The sequence below is a fragment of the Mastacembelus armatus genome, chromosome 17 (assembly GCF_900324485.2).
Source record: "Mastacembelus armatus chromosome 17, fMasArm1.2, whole genome shotgun sequence".
In the NCBI taxonomy this organism is placed as follows: domain Eukaryota; kingdom Metazoa; phylum Chordata; class Actinopteri; order Synbranchiformes; family Mastacembelidae; genus Mastacembelus; species Mastacembelus armatus.
This window is the reverse complement of record NC_046649.1, coordinates 19,118,744-19,139,658: the sequence shown is the minus strand read 5'-3', so window position 1 is coordinate 19,139,658 and position 20,915 is coordinate 19,118,744. Positions and strand designations below refer to the sequence as shown.

At 40.4% G+C, this 20,915-nt stretch overlaps 3 protein-coding genes across 7 annotated transcripts in view; 1 reads left to right on the top strand and 2 right to left on the bottom strand.

The window, feature by feature from the left end:
* The window catches only part of LOC113134759 (protein tyrosine phosphatase receptor type M), a 138,227-nt gene extending 137,850 nt beyond the window's left edge, over positions 1-377 (bottom strand). For all 5 annotated transcript variants that reach the window (XM_026314262.1, XM_026314263.1, XM_026314265.1 and 2 more), the window contains exon 1: positions 63-377. In XM_026314262.1, the coding sequence (XP_026170047.1) occupies positions 63-135 (73 nt within the window). In that variant the 5' untranslated portion in view covers positions 136-377. The remainder of the gene's footprint in view (positions 1-62) is intronic.
* Positions 378-4,601: 4,224 nt separating this feature from the next.
* Positions 4,602-6,147, bottom strand: LOC113134522 (leucine-rich repeat-containing protein 30-like). Its single transcript, XM_026313938.1, has one exon. It carries the CDS (start codon positions 5,877-5,879, stop codon positions 4,980-4,982), a length of 900 nt encoding a protein of 299 aa, XP_026169723.1. The 5' UTR covers positions 5,880-6,147; the 3' UTR covers positions 4,602-4,979.
* Positions 6,148-13,667: 7,520 nt separating this feature from the next.
* Positions 13,668-20,533, top strand: rheb (Ras homolog, mTORC1 binding). The gene is made up of 8 exons (XM_026314635.1): positions 13,668-13,956; positions 14,670-14,741; positions 17,098-17,165; positions 17,305-17,387; positions 17,502-17,558; positions 17,656-17,703; positions 18,104-18,185; positions 19,725-20,533. The coding sequence occupies exons 1-8, from the start codon at positions 13,905-13,907 to the stop codon at positions 19,815-19,817; spliced, it is 555 nt and encodes a 184-aa protein (XP_026170420.1). The 5' UTR covers positions 13,668-13,904; the 3' UTR covers positions 19,818-20,533.
* The last annotated feature ends 382 nt before the right edge of the window (positions 20,534-20,915 follow it).

Sequence of the window (20,915 nt, the reverse complement as noted above, 5' to 3'; positions counted from 1 at the left end):
GCATTAAACAAGACTGCACATATGTTCTGTACGGACAAACATCTCCAGGTAATCCTCCTTACCTTTAAAAACTTCCCCTCGGACGGACAACAGCAGGGTTATCGCAGCAAACAAGCAATTGATAACTTTATCCATGTCGACAGCGCCGTCTTAGCGTTAACCCCCAACCGCGGGGTTAACTGGCAACTCTTCTTTTCTTTATTGCAACTTGAATCCTACATATACTTTTACAGTGTTAAATCTACAGTCTTCACCCTGCCCTCCTTCCCTGGGCGTGCTGTCGGGGAGTGGAAGGACACTGTTGCTGACACGGCTTCTCCTTTCCGGCTTGCTCCACACTTGGAGGAGGAATGTGTGAGTGAGTCCTGATTCCTGAATTACGCGGGGATTGAGTGGTCCGGCAGCTCCAGGAGAGCAGCGGCTGTGTGCGCGCTGTCTGGCCGGTAGAGGGCGACTGTGAGCCCCGCCTGTGAGTGAGAGGACAGGCAGAGGTGTCCCCTCCTCCTGCCTCCGACTGTCACTGTTGGTTTTCATTTGAACCAGCTGTAGAAACTACTGTTCACTGTGAAAGGTGAGAACCTGTGCGCAGCATTATTTACGGCAGTAGGATAATTCAAATGAATAGTCGCTGGGATTATTCTAAACTTTGAGGACCACTTGCTTGTGATTATCCTAAAGTAATAATCTGTGACACAGACAACAATCCATCACATTAGAACATATCTTTAACCTTTTGTTTTGTTGAGTGCAGCTTGGGCTTCCATACTTCATTCTCGTTTCTCTTAAAAAATATTGGGATGTGACAGTATATTCTGTAATAGTTGCAAAATAGAGAATGACAAATGGTGCGATTGCTCTTTAGCTGCTGTTTACAAGAATGAATAATGAACCTCAAATATGAAACTCATGTATATTTGAAGTGATTGTCCCTGGGATGAAATAAAATAATATTTCAACATTATTTTCTCACATTTTGTTAATCAGCGTTGGTAAATGTATATATGTATTCCAATGTTGGGTCAGATCTAGATCCTGCACTAAATAAGTTATGTAAGATTGACATCTTAATTAATTCACTTAATAAAATCATAAACTTAAAAGTTTTGGCAGCTGGATTCTTAACCATAGTTCACCTTGAGTGTTCTTTCTAATGAAATTCACACACTGATCCTGTTAAAGGGAAACCCAAGGTGACATTCAAGACATTCATCAGTTGACCTGGAATTACCAGAACATGTTTTTGTCCAGCACTGATTAATCAATGATCATTCCTATTTGAATATATGCAAATATTTGTTCAAAATTTCTCTTATCGGAGACAGCAAGTGCAAACAGAAGCAAGGTATTCTCACATCAATATCAAACAAAGGGCTGCAGAAGCAGCTAATGACAAAGTCAGCCAATGTCATTCCCTTATTGTTTTTTCGCATGCATAAACACACATGGTGATTTCACTTGTACCAGCAGTTTTCATGGCTAATTAAAATGCAGGCAGATTGACATGGGTCTACATTTAGTTTCAAAATGACCTCCTGTTATCAAGGATATATGGCTCCAGTTGTTGTTTCTCTACATAAGTACACAAACAGTGGGTGAAGCATTTCATAGAAAGAGCCACATGTCTCTTTGTGGTCTTTAGGTATTGTGTTGGCTTCAACGGTTATGGTGCCAGGAATGCATGAATACCAGTCTGAGCAGAGTTGTCATGGGAAATGGTGAGAATGTAACTCTTCTGATTAGATGGAGGAATGAATGGATAACTTCATTGTTTACACTGACAAATGCAGAGAGAGAAATGTGAGTGTGTTTGTGGGTGTGTTTGTGGGTGTGATTAAGGGATGTGTTTTAGTGGTTCTCTTTAAAAACAGTCCTAACTCAATCAAATATATTATAACAATGCTTCAGTTGTTGATCTACAGGCTTTTATTTTATTAATTTATGTATTGCGTCAAATCAAACAGCTTTTCAACATGTACTTTCTTTCAAACAACCATCCATTACTTTAAGCTAACCATTTATCCATTACTCTATTTCAATCATTTATGTGCCACTTAAAGCTATTTCACCCTGTCATCCATTACATTTTGATATTTATTTCAACAACTTATACACTTCTTTCATTTAACAATGTATGATAAACATCTATCTTTTATCTTTTTTTATTTCAGCTTTTAACCATCCTTCTTATCTATTTCTATACAAATATTTAACACTCAGCTTTACCAGTTTTAACATATCCATAACTATTTAGACTTTGTAAAAACTACTTTTTTTTACATAGTCCTAAACATACCATGTAATGTTCAGGTGTTGCAGCCAAACACACACCATTATGATCATCATCAAAATGTACATTTTATTAAATTAGTTGAGTTACTTTATCTGACACACTCACCTTGACTGGCTGGAAAAGCAAAAACATTCTCATGTACTGGTTATGGCATTGAAAGTACTATATGTTGGACTTGTGTATGTTTTTTACTCTGTAACCTTTCACAGGCTTACTTCCAACCAGCTCTCAAAGAAAGACACACTTTGACATTACACTGATTGAACAGGAAAGTAGTTCCTCCAAAGCTAACCCCAGGGCAGTATCAAAAGATTCCATATTTAGGCCTAAGAGGTTATGACAGTGGACTACCATTTCAGTGACTCATGGCTGCTGTTTTCTGAACAATGGTGATATTGACATTTCATCATGGAGCGCTGCCACCAGCAGGGGAAGAACCTGTTGGCCTTCAGCAAATCTCTTCTCCTTCATATTTCTCCCTGCAGGGAAAGTTTAAATCGTTTAAACAGAAGACTGATGATGTAATTGCCATAAGTGGCAAGTATAATGCTGTTTGTCAATAAATGCCAATCTCCTCACCCTATGTGAGAAGTCTTAGTGGGACTGAATAAATCACAGAACTTAGATTGCTCTACAAAGAAGGACTTAAGTATCTCCTCATGTGGCTGCCAGACAATAGTGATTTTGTCATTTAATTCCATTGTGATTAGCCCATGCCTTGAATGTCAAAAGCTCAATACCAGATTGATTAGTTGTCCTTCATTATGGGAAGTCACTGACTGCCAGTGATGCTAAAGTGTTTTCTAAGCTTTGCTTCTGAATACAAAATACCTCTGAATGAAGAACATGGGTGCCAATCTGTATTCGCCCAGTTGTTATATTTTGCACAGTGTCTCATTATAATGAAAAGTTATTGGAGCAGGCAACAATTAAATAAGATCAGCAAAACCTACAAAGCCTGCTTTCATGGCTGTTCCCTGGTGTACAGCTGACCACCAGTGAGTGAGCACAATTCACTGCAATGAAGCTGATTGTCTGGCAGCAAAGAATCACTTTAATTAATTGTCATAGTGGTTCAAGTGTGTTTTACTTTCATAAAGAGGCCCCAAACATCACTGTTTTTGATATAAAATAAATATTAACTGTTTACTTTCTCTGAAACAAGAGAGGCAGGTAGTCAAAGTTGCTGTATATTGTATTGTCTCTAGAATAGTAACATCCCCACAGAAGACTAATACCTGGATTCAGGGCATCTGACTCACATTGAAGCAGTATCTTCATAATTGCTTTATTTGACAACATGTCCCATGATCACTATCTAGGACAACGACTTATTCAGGAGCAGTTCATCTATCATGAATGTGTGGGTTGTCTGTGTATCTCTGTGTGTGTGTGTGTGTGTGAAAGAGAGAGCTAGGTCCATAGCTCAACATTCATTTTTACTATAGTCTCACTGTAGTAACAGGTACATACCAACAGAGGTCACTTTTCTGCCTTTTCTATAGCACTTTCAATTTTTGCTGTGGCTGTACATAACCTTCATAAAGGTGCTGAGATACATAGATACCCAAGTAATACTCAGTCACCCAAATTGACACAAACTCATTTTAATTCAGGGGGGAATGTGGCGATAGCAGAAATTAGACATACATACATATTTCCCAGTAATTCACACAATTGCATGTCACAAATGCTCTGCTGCTGCAGTTCAACATAAAGTTGCCCCATTTAAAGCAACTTGAAAGCTGTAAGAGTGGATGGAAAAGTGTGTGTAACTTAGTGGGCGATGTTATAAATGATATGATCCAATAAAGAGTAGCAGTATTTAAAAAATGTCTAACTTCCTTTAAATCTTTTTATGCATTATATTTGTGGTGCTACAGTAAGTGCAGAATTGGCAACAATTACATAAATATAACTAAAAAAATGAAAAATAATAAAACTAAAAGGTTGATTTAGAAACTTGCAGAGATTATATATAAGTTTATTTTAATTTGTTCCACTGTGGTACACATTGACGCCGCACGGGGGGAAAATTTCTGTTGTATGATCCACTGCAAGTTTTTTTTCCATTACTGGTTTCAAATTGCTGGTATTACAATAACCAACAGCCTCAGAGGAGCTGCCACCCAGCAGCCCCGCTCTGGTCTGATGGAGTGGAACAACATTTAATCAGGGTCTAAGTCCCTGTTGTGTTTTGTTTTATTCTTTTGCAAATTTTAAGCCCCCCCCCCCCCCAACACACACACACTGTTCTTTCCACTGACTTTATACACCAGATCCCCATGACCTGAATGCAACAAAGAAAGTGATGAGCTGTAGCTGAACTTTCCCCCATGCTCCCTCACTGTCACAAAGTCAAATGACCAGTAACCAGCCTCCAAATGTAGACCTGTGAATTTTTGTATCGGCTGAACGACTTGTACTGGCCCCTTTAGCATGGATTAACAAAGGTTTAAACATGGCACAGTTGTTACTGGTGCTTTGTTTGTATCCAAACTTTAATATTACATTAAAACCAAAGAATATATTTGTCAGTCAGAGGATATACAGATTAACAGTCTTAAATTATAATATTTTCAGCCCCTTTCAGAGAGCAGAGAACTGTGTCTGGGGTCAGATTTGTGACATCACATTACGAAACTCTTTTACACACACACATACGTGGCACACACACAATGGTAGTCCCTCACGTGGGTTTGAGGTAGTTATAGAGGGCACTGAGCCCTCCTTGCAGTACCTCCTGAATAGGCTTGAGGAGGGGGTTGTGGACAATGTGAAGTCCTTTATCCAGCGGGTGGCAGGCCAACCTCCCAAGCCTGCTCAGTAGATGCATTTCCACTGGTACACTTTGCAGTTCATTGAAGTCAACATTCAGGAGTTCTAAGGACTTGAGAAAACACAGAGTCTTGGGCAGTGTGTGAATATTATTTCCCTCCACGATGAGGATCTTCAGGTTAACCAAATTTTGGATCTGGTCTGCAATTGTTTCTAGACGGTTACAAGCTAGATGGAGGAAAACTAGACCCTTCAGATTGTAGACACAGGTAGGGATGTGAGCAATGTGGTTGTGGCTTAGGTTGAGCTTGGTCAAGTTTTGCATGGTTGCCAAGCTGCCAGGGAGGCCTGTGATCTGGTTGTTGGCCAGACTGAGCACCTCCAGACAGGTGCAGGAGCCCAGCTCCTCAGGCACCTCAATCAGGCGGTTGCGACAAGCAAACAGCACACGGAGCTTCTTCAGGAGACCGATCTCAGGTGGGAGGCTGGACAGGTTGTTGTCCCACAGGTTGAGGATCACCAGATTGTCCAGAGCACCCAGTGCAGAGGGCAGACAACACAGGCAGTTCATTGACAAGTTTAGCTTCTGAAGCTCTCGGAGTTCCCACAGCTCAGTGGGAGTCTCATCAAGCCCCCGCATGGCTAGACTCAGGGTGCTATAACCAAAGTGCACCGTGGTGTGTCTGCGGATCCTCTCAGCAGCTGAGGACAGTCGGGTCTGGCCATCTCTTATAACACTCTTCCTCCTTTGATTCACACTCACCTGATTGAACTCCTTGTTGGAAAAACTGCAAGACTGCTTTCCACCCATTGCCCACTCAGTAATGTTGATTCTGTCACCTCTAACAAGATGTCAAGAGGCAGTTAGCTGTATCACCAGCATTTGGAGAATTCAGAGGCTTGCTAAGGACAATAGCTGCTGAGTGATCTCCAGGGTTCCTGACCAAACCACAACGTGGAGTTTGCTTGCTGTAGAACTCCTGAGGTTTCGCAGCAGTTGCACTGAATTCTGGCTTGGTTTTCTCAAATTGAGTTGCAGGCGTCTGTAACTGAGCACTGCTATCGGTGCTCGTGGCCGTTTCTCCCAGACCAATTGCCTGTCTTACTGGATTTCACTCCCCAGCTGGTCCTGTCACTTTTCAAGTCCACAGATAGCACCCTGCTCCCCACCCACTGCAGAAGGGCATTGCTGGGGATAGGATGCTGTGTGAGCTCAATCAGTTGAGGTATCTGCTATGACATCATAGCCTCACACACAGAAATACAGTGGAGCACAGACATGCTGTCACACTTGGTAGATAACCATGTTTATTCTGTTAGTTACAGCTGCTATCCTTTGTATTTAAAATTATTAAAATATTTAACATACCATCTCTGCCTGACCCTAATCTCTTCTCACTTTGTGTCTCATGTCAGTCCCTGCACCTTTGTGCATATTCCCTTAAATTCAAATTGAGCATGGCACCAAGATGTTAGTCAAAACACTAAATCATCTCTCAGAAAAGTAACAGTTCTTAGGAATTAATGGAATCCTTTAGACAGACATGCACTGGTTAATCTTAAGTGTGTGTGTGTGTGTGTGTGTGTGTGTGTGTGTGTTTCTGGAAAAGTCTTCTGCTATTCAAAATCTCATTTGTGTGGCTCAGAGGGGTGAAGCTCTCTTTATGTCAAACTATATGTAATGCATTTGCTGTGCGTTTTGACTTGAGTTGTAGGGCAGTTCAGCTAACCAAACGTGCACATGGTGAGATGCATGGTTCACTGTGTTATATATTTTACATATAACACTGAACATATATTTCATTTAATGTAACTAAGTAAAGGAGAAATTCTTTAAAAATAAAGTGTTGCCTTGTTCTCTATCATTAGTAGTATATAAATAAAATATTTATTTTATAGAATCAATCATTTTCCAAGAGTTGTCACTTAAAAGATTAATATGATTTTTGCATGAGAAGGTTACATTCAAGAGCCACAAACACATTACATAAACAGAGGTTTAAATAGGGCCTTGGACTTGATGCACTTTCCTGGACAGTCTTACAGAGCCTCACCAGGATACAGAGCCTCACCAGGATACAGATCATCATTCTTCTCACAGTCCAGTAATCGAAGTACTTGGATGACAGTTAGCAATGATATCCAACTCTGGGGACTGGATGGCTCTGCTCTGAGCATGGCTACATCAGCACTTATGAGTGACAGGCTGAATCATGTGTTTGCTGAATTGGACCCTGGAGATAGGGCTGTTGGGATGCACTACCCATTCAGGTTGCTTGTGCAGCACATCTCATCTGGACATTTTTAGTAAATGTTAATGCCTTTATATCACAATAACTTTGCATAGAAACTGGTTTCTGGCTGACTGGTACATTTCTTGGATGTGTGCTTGTAGCAAAATACTTCATCACAAAGTCTTTATACAGCCCTCAGTTTCTAGGAGGTGATTTGGGTTGCTGATCTTGTGTATATTTGTGCCATGGCTAATTTTCACAAACAGCAGGATTGCTATGGCCTGCCAGCCTCTATTTACATGAAAAATGACACCTTGTGTAAGACCATTCCCCTCCATGTGCAAACACATTCCCAGTGTGGCAACACAAATATGGAAACACATGCTGTCAAATCTGGAGATAGACCTTAGCTTCATATGCATATCCCTCATTATGGGTTAACTATATCATTGCAATATCTGAAAAAACTCAGATGGCTGGACAGATGGAGAGGGGGTAGGATAGAAGCTAGATAGGTGGATGAATAGACACAGAAGGTTATGCTCATTTCTGTAACAGGGAGATGTCATCATGACATAACTCTCCATAGCACACCATCGTCAAGCACTTTGTCATAATCCTGTGAAGTATGAATCTTCATTAAATGCTGCTTTTTTATTCTGTGCTTGCTTTTTTCCAAATGAGTCCTCCTTTCAACCAGAGGAACAGATGTGTGAAAACAGCTTGAGATTTAAATTACAAGAAAATGGGATTTACCATTCCTCTTGCATTTGCACAACACCTTAATACAGAGTCCCATTAGCACAAAATGAGGATGAGTTATTCACTCTGAGAACAGTTACACCCTCCAGTCTTTAGGGTGACAAAAATGATCTCATTTAAGAAAGCTCATCTGGTTATGTGGCACAATAATGACTCTGCATGAGCTACCTTTAGAGACTCAAGCTCAAGATATATACCATTATTACTTGATCATTACTGTGGAGGCTTCTGGCACTGACAGATGATATATGGCCTTGCTGCCACAGAATCTGCCGTAGGTGTCCAGTTGAAATGTAAGGAGTACCTGCCAAGACCTGAGGCTCTTTAGAGTCTATATTGCAGACACATTACTCCCTGAAGACAGCGCTCTTATTGAAGAATATGTTCCCTCTTTAGACAGAATACAAGACGAGATCAGATCTGAGAGACAAGAAATATGCATTTTGCAAGCCGATTGAGTATTGCAGACAAAATTAGCACCATGGAATGGAGGAGAGCATGTGAGGAGGGGTGGATGGAAAGCACCTGAGCTGATAATCGTGTATTATTCAGCAGGTGCGGATGTGAATATTCACACCAGTGGACACTTTCCATTTGTACATGCACACGTACACATCCCCCCAGCTAATGGAATCTGTGGAAGTGGCCATGCATTTTTGTCCAAAATTGAGGATAGGTCACACATATGAATTGCCATCTGGAAATTGGCTGCAACACTGCTTTGCCCAAACCTCCAGGTGACACAAAGGATCTACTTAGCAATGCAAATTAGCAGGGAGGAAATTTGAGGGAGTGTCTAACAAGACTGCTAAGAAGCCAAATACAAGGCAAAAAACTTTTCATCCCAATGTTTCTAATGTTCGTTTATTTACCCGATTGGACATGGAGGTTGCTCCTGGCTGGTTGTATTTCAAGGCATTTTGAGACTATTCAAACCTATTTTTAAGACAAATTGGTGCCAATAGAGACAAATATAAATTCATGTCATTTCTACATGTCCTTAGAATATTTCACACCTCCTTATCAACTCTAAGTGAAACACCTCAACTGAGTATCTTGTAATCCCCTAATCTCTCTCCCTAGGCCACACGCCAGGTATCTGTAGTTAGATCTGTAGTGAAGCAGCCAGATTCATCTTGAAATAAACTGGGACAACATGATGAATAGATAATAAAGGCACCCAGGGGAGAGCACTATCCGGGTTAACACCCCTGCATAAAGATATCATTTGTAAAGATGGTTGGAATCAACGGGGAAGTGCAGTGGGCAAAACTAACTGGGCTCCAAAGTGACCAAATCAGTTCTGAGTTTGCTGAAGCAGCAGATGTGGAGTACAAACCAATTGTGGATGTGACAACAACAAGCAGGGTGATAAAGTACCACAAAGCAGCCTATCTGGGTCTCACCTGCTCACTGCCACTGTTAGAAGCTACTGAATGCCAACAAAACAGTGCACCATGAACAGAGTTGTAGCATAATCATATGAGTTAAACTGTCAGTGGTTTGGGATGTCACTGAAATTGACTGAGTGATTTGGAGTCCCGACTCTGATGTCATCATTCCCCACAACCTCAGCAGACTAGAGTGATGACAATGAACTTCTCTAAAACTGTCTTAGATACTGAACCTAATGTGTGTGGGCCAAGCACTTGGCACCTTCCCCCTGCTAGATACAAAAGCATGTAGTGAAACCTCATTTGAGTTCCAAGCACCATGTGGTTATTCTCCAAGGCCCAACTAGAGCCAACCACAGTGATCACAAAGCAAATCTACAGGTGAAAAGAGAATTCAGCATATACGTTTATTCTTGACCTTAGATTGGTTAGGTTGACAATTAAATAATTAAATGAACATTTAGCTTAGGGCTTATAACCATATCTCATGAATGGAGTTGTCAGTTGTCATAGAAATGGTGGAGTTGTCATGAGACAAAGTGATTTCAAACTTGAACTGAAACAACTAGTAACTAAGTGATAATGTATGTTGATTTAAATGTTGCACATTCATAGATATCAAGAATGTAAGAGCATTTGCATCCAGAAAAAAAATCTAGGCATCACCCACAAGCAGATCTGGGACAGAGCAATAAATCAGCCAACAGTGACAGCAGTCTGATAGCTAACTGAACTGATATTGCCAAGCATTCATACCCATGATTACTGGGACAATCATAAAGCCATGAAATGCTACATAGAAGGTAGTGGTAGCATGAAGTGTTGGCCTTATAGAAGAATAACTGATTTAAGAAATGAGCAGTATCAGCAGCAGGACAGCAGAGCAAAAGAGAGGAAGGAGCACTGCCAGTTTGAATAGACTGCCTTATTGCAAAACTGTGTTGTGTTGCAATGAGTGGGGTATGTTATGAGTGTAGCAAGTGAGCTGTCTGCTTGAACTAGGCCTTGGGAGTATGTCAGGTGTGGTGGAGAAACTCTATTACAAATTCTCAGTTTGACCACAACTGACAGGCACCAGGGCTGATGAGTTTTCTGTTCATGCCACCAGAACTTGAAACAATAGGATCTGACAAGCACTATTCTAGAAATTAGGATGCTTGCCAGACCATCACTGCCAGCAAGCCATAAATGTTTCATGTGGTGCTGATATGGTAATCATTGGATCCTTACAATGACACCTTGTGAGAGTTGGATAACGATGGCTGTCTTTCAGGCCTGTGTGACTCTGGACACAGTCCAACAGCTGAGGCACAGCCTGAAGTATGAATCTGCCAATTAAAAGCAGTCAGTACGTAGATAAAAGTCTCATAGATGTGCAAAAAAAGGATGCAGTTGGTTGTCCTCCAAGTGTCATGCAGATATACAAACTCATTGTTGAAAGATGCCACACAAATGCATTCCTCTGAGTTAAATATGCATTCCGTTTCATGAGGTTTGCAAGTGGGACCAGGTGCCCATTGGTGGCAGAGACCCAGCTGGAGGATGTGGCTGACTGGCTCTGCTGGCGCTTGGGTTGGCATACTAACAGAGCCAGGGGTGCTTTCACAGTGAGTTGAAAGAAACACGAGCTCCAGCTGCATGTCCACTAGCTTGCATATAGCTAAAGAAAATGAGAGATTGGGTATCTAAAGTGAATTTTCGACCTGCAACATGGTTCGGGACAAGAACGTTGATCTTCTGACATTAACAATCACATACAACGTCACCACCTTTATCACATCTGTGTCTTGTCGCCCAGGAGCTACTGGGAGATTTATTGTGATGAAAAGAAGGGTTGAAATTGGGTGGGAAAATATAATTTCCAATTAGAGGGGATGAAGCAATAAAAGGCCAATGTGTCTAAAAGAGCTCAGTGCATTATTTCTCTGAGGCTCGTGTAAGCGTTTTATTAAAGTGAAACAATCTTGTCGGACACCTGTTGCTGTTGCAGGGGGCATTTATTGTTGGCCTGTGTCAGCACACTCTAATCCCTGGCTAGAACATGGCTGTATTACCAATGTGACCTATTCTTGGTCATCGTAATTTCCTAAGAGCATGTGTGTGTGTGTGTGTGTGTGTGTGTGTGTGTGTGTGTGTGTGTGTGTGTGCACCGGGTATTACTGGTAAACCTGCTTACACACTCACATTGTGGGGACTCGGCCTTCTTCATGGGGAACAGATGCTACGCCCACCATGTAAATCATTGAATTTTATAGTGATGACTTGGCGTAAGGTTAGTGTAACGTTAAGGTTAGTAGTGGTTATGGTTAAGGCAAGGGCGAATCTCCACAAAATGAATGTAAATCAATGTAAAGTCCTCATGAGGAATTAAAACACACTGGTGTTTGTGTGTTTCTGTGCATGTGTGTGCTTTTGTGTGTTTAAGTGACTGAAAGAGGGACAGGCAGAGAAAGTGACAGTGTCCATTTGTATGAGTGTGCATGCAGTGATTCCAGGCACCCTTCAGTCAAGCTTGTTTTTTAGTTTAGTTTTTCTTTTTCTTTTTTTTTTTTTTTTTTGGACATCCAATGTCATGCAGAACAAATCACCTATTGCTGACACCAGTGATTTCCTATTTCCTATCTCCAGTGCTGAAAAGTGTATGTGGAGGCAAAACTGTTTGGTCCTACTGATGGAGAGTTGGACATTTCTATGATTAAGTAGTAATGGCCCAGGATGTGACAGGGAAACAAGGGATTTCATTGGACACAGGGCAGAAAAAAACTGCACACCCTTGAGCCTGTGGGCTATTTTTGAGAGAATATATAATTATTTCAAGAGTTTTGCTGCAAAAGCTCTCTAAACTGCCATTTCAGCTGTGAAAAATGTAAAAATTTCAGCAGTTTTAAGACTTCTGTTTAAGAAACAGCAGTTTTACAGACTGCATCATCAGTGTTAGCGAGGTACTAAAAATGACTGACACTCATATGTGATTTCAGAGTGTAAAAGCAAAAAGGACTCATCATCCCACCACCTTTGCCACGTCTGCCTTGAATTCCAGTGTCTGCCTATGGGTTTAACCCACTAATTGAGGACTGAGTTCCTATGATATTGTCGTCATGCCTGTGGTTTGGAAAAACCACAGTTATATTAAGACTTGGGTATTTTTTTAACATCCATAATGAAATACATTATGAGATGAGATAATTGGGGATGTGTGTAGTCTGGTTTATGTGTGAGGTCACTGAGGTACAGTAGGCTCTCTGAAGATTTAAGAGTTTTACAGAGTCTGTCCAACTGCACAACATGAGCAACATTCTTCATGAAACTTTGAGTATCAGCTAAAAACAAGCGATGGAAATACACCTAATTAGACGGTGATGTTTCTATGGGAATATATAGTAGCTGAATGAACACTTACAGATAGCTCGTGGCACTGTATGCACATCCTGTTTGAGGTATAAATGGTGTTATGGGGACATCTACTGGTCAGTGTTAAAATGGGTGAAGGAGCTTATTTATTTAAATCAGCTAGTAGTAAATTGCAATAAAAAAAAAATCTCCAACTCAGTGGATTTCTGTGTACTGTATTTCCTACCGTTCTTATGATATCTGATGTTCTGTCATAATAACATTCATCTTTAAATGAGCATTTATGATGTGTCAGTGGTGCCTTATTTTAGTGTAGTTAATTTAGGACAGCTGATCTGATACTGAAGGGGAACATATTATCATTTTGCTTTTAAACTTTAACTTTTAAACTTTGAGGTTTGTTTGTCAAACACTAACACATACAGCTAAATGGAGCACTGTAAAAAACTATTGCAGTTCAATAGAAAGTAGCACTGAAATATTCAAGACAGCAACTTTCTTCCTATTGACACTGCTATTGTTAGTAGGAATAGATAGTTAGTGTATATGTCTACTCATCAAGATAATAAAATGACTGTATTATGTCTTTATACACACAAAATGACGGTGCCCCCATCAGTCCGGCCAGTATCCCTGCTCCCTGACCGTCCCTGATATGAATGACATTACCTCCAACCACCCCGCGCGTCATAATGTGTACAATAGCCAATCAGATTTCGGGAACTTGACGGTTGCTCCTTGACGAACAGCAATCTCATCCAATCACAGTACTGTAATAGGTTTTAAGGCCCGCCTTCACTGCGTGCATAGCCAATCAGGGCGGAGCAGTAATTACTAATTCATTACTTTGCAAAGGGGAGTGACGCAGTTATTGTAGCTCTATGATACTCCATGCTTTTTTTTTCGTATGACCTGAACTAACATTTTTTTCAAAGTGTGGGTGTAGAGTATCTCATAAACAGGGCAAAGATTAAGGATTCCTGCTGCCATCTTCAAGGGTGTATGCCGAATCTCTGCGCTCCTTGAATTTGGATGCCATTCCGGTTGGAGGTTGCGGTGGACCCCGAGGACTAGATGCGATAACCAGGACGAGATATGCCGCAGCCGAAATCACGAAAAATTGCCATCCTCGGGTACAGATCCGTAGGTGAGATCCGAGCAGACGACGCGCTGGGTGGGAGATGACACCTCAGGGGCCTTGGGGCGACGCAAATGCTAGATTTCAGCGGCCTTTCGGATCAGTTTTGGGTCCATTACGAGAGCGGTTTACGCCTCCTATAATAGACTTAAATTATAGGGAGTAACGCTAGCATCCGTCACGCAGTATTCACAACAGACAAATGAGCGCCACCAGGTGAGACGCGGCCTTGTGGTTTTGAGCATATGAGGCTTCCCATGATGCGATATTTTACGCTTCTTACTGACACGTTTCTGTCCGTGACCCTGCGTTAGTTAGTGCCATGCTCCGAGAAGGCCCGCAGGATTTGACGCATTACTGTGCAGTTTATTTTGTCGTGTGTGAAACCAAAGACGCGCAGTTTGTATGCGGTAAAAAGGATGTTAAGATGGCACACACTGATAGCACGACTCCAGGCCCAGCCAGCACTAACGCAAAACCCCTGTAATGTGTTTAGGGTTGACACTATAGTAAACACTTCCCATTATAACACCATATGGGGCTTATATGGCGTATTGGGTGACTTTTAATAGTGAACTTTAGCCTTGGTGGTTTTTATATGGGAAGTTTTTATTTCTACACTCACAGCACTTTCCCCTTATCTTAAGGGTCTCCGTTTCTAAGTATTGTCATCATTTATTTCTCTATTTTTATTATTTGTTTATTTATTTGTTTATTTGCAGGAAAGTCCTCCTTGACGATTCAGTTTGTGGAAGGCCAGTTCGTTGACTCCTATGACCCAACAATAGAAAACAGTAAGTGGGGATTTTGTGTACTGCTACACTTTAATACACAAAAAGTGGTTTCCTCAGAAAATAGTGTCTTTTGACATTATTCTATCCATCCATCATCTATACCCACTTATTCCTTAACCAGGGTCACGGGGATCTGCTGGAGTCTATCCCAGCTCTCTGGGATAGACCCTGGACAGGTCACCAGTCCATCACAGCTTTTGCCATTTGTTTCTTAGCTATACATTTTTATAATGTTTGTTAGAAAACACTGTTCAAAGTGCTACATACGCTCAGTAGCCACTATATCTAACTAGGTAAATTAAATGCAAATGATATGTTCGGTTTTTACTGAACCTGTTAGAGAGGAGTAGATTCAACTGTATGATCATTTACTTTGTTAGTTTGCTCAAACTGCATTCTGTTATCCTGTTTGCTGTTTGCCTGCACTCTATGGGATGGACAAAATTGTAGAAGCATCTCTCAGTTCTCTTGAATCAATATTTCTCTGAATTAGGTTACACAATTAAGAAGAATGCCCATCACAGTTTTCTAATGCCCACACGTAAAACAAAGAAAAAAAAACAGCAAAGGAACTTGGAGAAGGGGAATATTAGACATTTTGATTAAAAAGTTGCTCTAATTAATTATCAAACTAGTTGCTTAGTTTTTTTTCTATTTGCCTAATTGTATTAGCGGCACAGCCTTTTCATGCATGTACTGTATCTGAGCTACAGGCAGTAATGTCCTGTGTCCTAGTGCAGTGTGGTCTCTGTGGTTCGTAAGTTATGCATGTGTGACCACACGTCTGGTTATCAAGCTGTTGGTCATAGCTGTACAACACCGATTATACAGAATCAACTCAAAGTCATTTTATTCATATCACAAATAAAGGAGATGAAACTCCTCAAAACCATTTGAAATGAACAAAAACATTTAGGTTGGGCAGAATGGGTGAAACCAATATTCTGATGGCTGTTTGACCAAGAAACTTCTCAAGGTTTCTTTGTGTGTTCAAAGCTTTCAGCTACATCCTCGGGTGTTGCTCAGTTGCCATGGAGATGATTTAGTTGTTATCACATGACTCAAGTGTGCAGTTTTGGTCACATGATAACAGGTGGTTGCATGTTATGATAGTCACAAGTTTTTCATGCAGCATTTAGTACAGGGACGCATCTATAAAATATTTTTGTTATGAATTAGGTGCTGAACATATTATTCATTAACTGCATTAGTTGTTCTCAAATGTCAAAAAATTGTGAAAAATATTCTCTAAATTTTTGCTTTGGTTTTGTGAGATTATCCTATTTATTATGTTTTTCTGACCTGTAATCTAAAACTATCATTTGAGAAAGTGGAATTAGAAAATATTTGACAGTTTTGTATAAACATTAAAAGATTAATTTATAATCCAAAATGAACTAATTAGTTTGTTAACTAATTAGTTCATTTTAGCAGACCTAATACAGCATCACACTATCAACATGCTCCCAATATTATATCATAAATAGCTTATATTTCACATTTTATTCATTCAAATTTATGTCATTGACACTGAACTTCAGACATCTGCAAATTATCTTCCTAAATGTTGCTTATCATTAATTTAGACATCATGTGCACCATGGTAGCTCTATGACATGCTTCCCTGAAAGACAATAAATGAGAAAAATCTGTTGGGGGTGCAATGTTCCTTCCTGTCAAAACACTCCAACAGCTGATTTCAACAGTTTCCTCACAAATCAGCTTGTGTAGAGCTTGGTTGAAATAAAACCCTGCAGACTCTGGTATGAGCCTGGACAACCCAGGCTCTGAGAGGAAACCTTTCTTGAAGGTGCTTTAACAGCACATCTTGCCAAAGGAAAGAACATATTGTACAGTAATCCATCAACCTTCTAAACCCACATGATCCCAGACACTCCAGAGATTTGAGTCTAAACTTTACCTGTAGGCTGTTTCTCTTTTTCCCATCATGTTTGCTCGCATACCACCCTGCATTTCTGGAATGTGTGGTCTATATCTATAAATAATCTCTGCATGGTTAGCACAGAGTGAAGTGTCAGCGATATCAGCAGGATGCTGCAGGCAGTGCAATCCCTCAGTCCCACTGAAGATGATATGACCCATCTCCAGGCAGATATTGACGTTCTTGTGCTAAATGAACTCAGTGGTCCCAACCAAAATGGATCCATAACTGGGTTGTGTCTTTTATTTGTCGAGTTCTGGAATCTGGAGTTGTAGAGTAATGAAGGCATAGTTGACTGTATACCATGAAAAGCTTTGTTACTGTATTTATTGTTTTTGCTCTGGAAATGTTTTGCTCCTCATCAGTTTAATTTCTAATGGTTATTTTCTAATTTGTTGATTCTCTTGACTGCAGCATTTACTAAAATGATCACAATAAATGGACAAGAGTACCATCTTCAGCTGGTAGACACAGCAGGACAGGTATGATTCAATGTTGACTGAATGATTTGTATGTAAATGTGTGATGTTATGAAAATGTTATTGTATTGCTTCGTGTAAATGCTGTTTTATTGTACCCTAGTGTTCTATATTCATTTCTTCACATTTTCTGTTTGTCCAGGATGAGTACTCTATCTTCCCACAGACCTACTCCATAGATATCAACGGTTACATTCTGGTCTATTCTGTCACATCTAATAAAAGGTAAAGTTTTATTTCCTTTTTATAGCAAGCAAATCTAAAATAAATTCTGTCTAATGAGATGGGTTGCATAAGTTTATCAGTGCCGAAAAAGAAACATCCCCTTGTTTTTTCCAGCTTTGAAGTTGTACAAGTTATCCATGAAAAACTATTGGACATGGTCGGAAAGGTTCAGTGAGTATTGCCTGTTCTATTTTGCTGCCCAGTGAAAGATATGTCATATATACCATAGATGAGTGACAATGAGCTGTTTACTTTCTCTCCAATGCAGAGTACCCATTATGCTTGTTGGAAACAAGAACGACCTACATATGGAACGGTACGTCTTAAAGCACAGTCAAATTGAACATCAGGCACAGTATACGCAGTGCTCAAAGACATTTAACCTATTTCTGTTTCTGTTTCTTGTAATTTTGTAGGTTTTCAGTGGCAAAAATGCAAACCTGAACATGCCTGACATATGACCATCAGAAATAAAGATTAGACATTTTAATCTGGTTCACAGATGTCTCAATAAAGGCAGAAGCAATTTGTGTCGAACCAGAGTGTTAAAGCCGATCTATGTGCTGAATGTCTATGTGATCCTTACAGTTCAGCTTAGTGAGGAGCAGGTCTATGGAATCATTTATAAGATCAGACTTCTTACTAATTAAAATGTGTGGGTTTCTGTGAAACAATTCTTTTATTGCCCATTCTCCTTGTGATTTTTTTTTCTTTAGCGTAATCAGTTGTGAAGAAGGTAAAGCATTAGCTGAATCCTGGAACGCTGCCTTCATGGAGTCCTCAGCTAAAGAGAATCAGGTAAGTGCTGAGGATGTATGAATGTGCATCTTATACTTTGACGTTTGATTGATTTTAAGGTCTTCTTAGTTCTTGAGAAATACCTATACATTACTATACATTTTGTGCTCAAAAAGTGAGTAATAGACAAATGACATGGTGGAGTGGTTGATACTGTAACCTCACAAGGTGAATGCTCAAACCTGCCACCCACTTGAAGCCTTTCTGTGCAGTGTTTGCATGTTCTCTGTGCGTCTGCATGGGTTTCTACTCACAGCTCAAAAGACACATATATGACACAAAGATACATGGATGGTCAGACAAAAATTATTATGGTGAAACTTTTCCTCCCTTCACATGCCATCTACTGTGGCTTGAAAGGAGATTCTAAAAATAATATCACTGATGATGCCATCCAGTTTATTTATTTCTTGGCTTGGGCTTGCAGACTACGAATTTATAACAGAAAGCTTGTGTTACAATGTGAACACATGAAACATTTTTACCATACAGGGAATACCTAATAAAGAGACCTTTTCAGACTGCATGAGGAGAAGTGTAGGTCTGGTGTTGTAACAGGGAGAGCATATCCCTGGAAATCTAAAACTTTGACAAAATGTGTTGTGTCTCCACAAACTCCTTTTTATTTGTTTTGTGTGGACTCCAGCGGATTCAAATGGTGTACCCTCACATATGTTTAAATAAAATAGGTTTGTGTGTAAGATGCAAATTGATACAAATTGCTTTTCTTCAATCCCAGCCAATATTGGGTAAGAGGCAGGGTACAGCCTGGACGTGTCACCAGTCCATCACAGGGTCAACACACAGAAACAGACAAGCACTGACACTCACATTCACCCCTATTCAGAGTCACTGATTAGCAAAACCCCAAACTGCATGTCTTCGGACTGTGGGAGGAAGCCAGAGTATCCCGAGAAAACTTTAACCCATTTGACCCTGGGACCCAGGAACCTTCTTGCTGTGAGGCAACAGTGTAAACCACAACTCCATCATGCCACCCCCAGAGCACAACACATAGATTATTTTGTGTAACACTAAGGAACCAGCAATATTCAAATCCACAGTAACACAAACTGATATTTTAATATATGCAACAGATCAAATTATGCATAGTGTGAAAGGTGTCACTCCAGTTCTGAATCTTGCCTCAGATCTGTAAAGAGTTTCAGCATCTTTTCACTCCTTGTTGTGGTTTTCCAGTTGACACCCTTGTTTAGTGTTGCACTGTCAAAGCTCTAAAACACCACAGTGTGCTAGCTCACTGCCGAACACCAGGCAGCATGAGGGCAAAGTTAGCAAGTGGCTAGTGAACTTAAGATGTCCAGCAAAATTCAAGTTTGTGAAACCTTCTTTCCATTTCCCTGTTTCACGTTTCATATTCAGTAATTCAGCTAATAAGATTGAAGTTCAGTCAACATAACACCATCTCTGTTGTGCCAAAAGCCAGTGAGACTCCATTGGATGTTGTGTGTGTGTGGCCCTGGAAAGGTGGTGTGACTGAGACAGGTAACTTCACGTTTCGTGTTTTTGTTTTGTCAGACGGCAGTGGAGGTTTTCCGGAGGATGATCCTGGAGGCAGAGAAGATGGACGGCGGCGTGCAGCCAGGAAAAACGTCCTGCTCCATGATGTAGAGCCGCCCAATCAAGACACAGGACACTGCACTGGGATATCCCGTTACTTGAAGGCTAGCTGCCAGTTCTCCTCCACCTCAGCTGACTCCACCCCAGGGTCCTAAATATCCAATACTGTCTATTTATGGCTCTGAATCCACTGTTATTTATCAGTATTTCCTGTTCTCATTTGTCATCCTTGTTTTTCTTTGTGTGTTTGACAAAAAAGGACGAGCGGTTATTCATCTGTCTTATATTTCCCACAAGCCACCTTTCCTCTATCTCTGTGCTTGGCACTGGTGCAAAACACAGAAAATCATTTTGGGTGTATCAGAAAAAATGTTTTTCTTTTGCTCAATAATGACGACATCCTAAGGCCAGAGATAGTAGTGGCTTGATGCATCCTAGCTTCTCATTATGCATCTCCCATATAGGCTATGAGCCCTTCTCTGTTTCAATAGCTCGAGATAAGAGATATGTCATGTCGGCCACGCATACGCTCTGAAAATGGATAAGTAAACATGGACATTTCTTCTGATACATCAGTAGCTGTTTGGTTCCCTACGGTAAACAGCTCTTTTTCTACTTCATCTCCACGCAGTATCCACTTCTCTGTCCCTCAGTTTGTTTTCATAGCAGTTACTGTCAGCCAAAAAAATCTGCATCCATTTTCTAATGTTGAAAATGTTGTACAAATGTTTTTGATTGTAATCATTAAAGCAAAAAGTGGTTATGTAAAACAAGACTGAGTGTGCCTTTTTACTTGAGCTAAAATGCACAATAATTTAAAGTGATTTTCTGGATGGTTAAGACAATAAATACATTGCAAACACAAATTTAAAAGGATGGAGTGAAGAGGGTGTAGGCGCAGGGAGACTAATGAGTTAGTGTAAAGCAATAAAGAACCCAAATGTTTATTGTAGCTCAGCATAATACCAATGCGTGTCAGAGGAACTTTGGAAGAGGCCTTTACAGTATATCAACCTATGGGAAATGAAAGCATGTATAAGATTTTCTAACTCCTGCCTGAACATGAACCCTCTGATTCCTGCTCCTACAGGAAAGATTTTATTATGGAAAGGATGTGACTGAGCAGAAAACTTTTAAAGATTTCCAAAC

Coding starts and splice junctions, on each gene's coding strand:
- LOC113134522 (XM_026313938.1), bottom strand. CDS start 5,879: ATGGGTGGAAAGCAGTCTTGCAGTTTTTCCAACAAGGAGTTCAATCAG.
- rheb (XM_026314635.1), top strand. CDS start 13,905: ATGCCGCAGCCGAAATCACGAAAAATTGCCATCCTCGGGTACAGATCC. Junction 14,742..17,097: donor TGACCCAACAATAGAAAACA/GTAAGTGGGGAT, acceptor TCTTGACTGCAG/CATTTACTAAAATGATCACA. Junction 18,186..19,724: donor CCTCAGCTAAAGAGAATCAG/GTAAGTGCTGAG, acceptor TTGTTTTGTCAG/ACGGCAGTGGAGGTTTTCCG.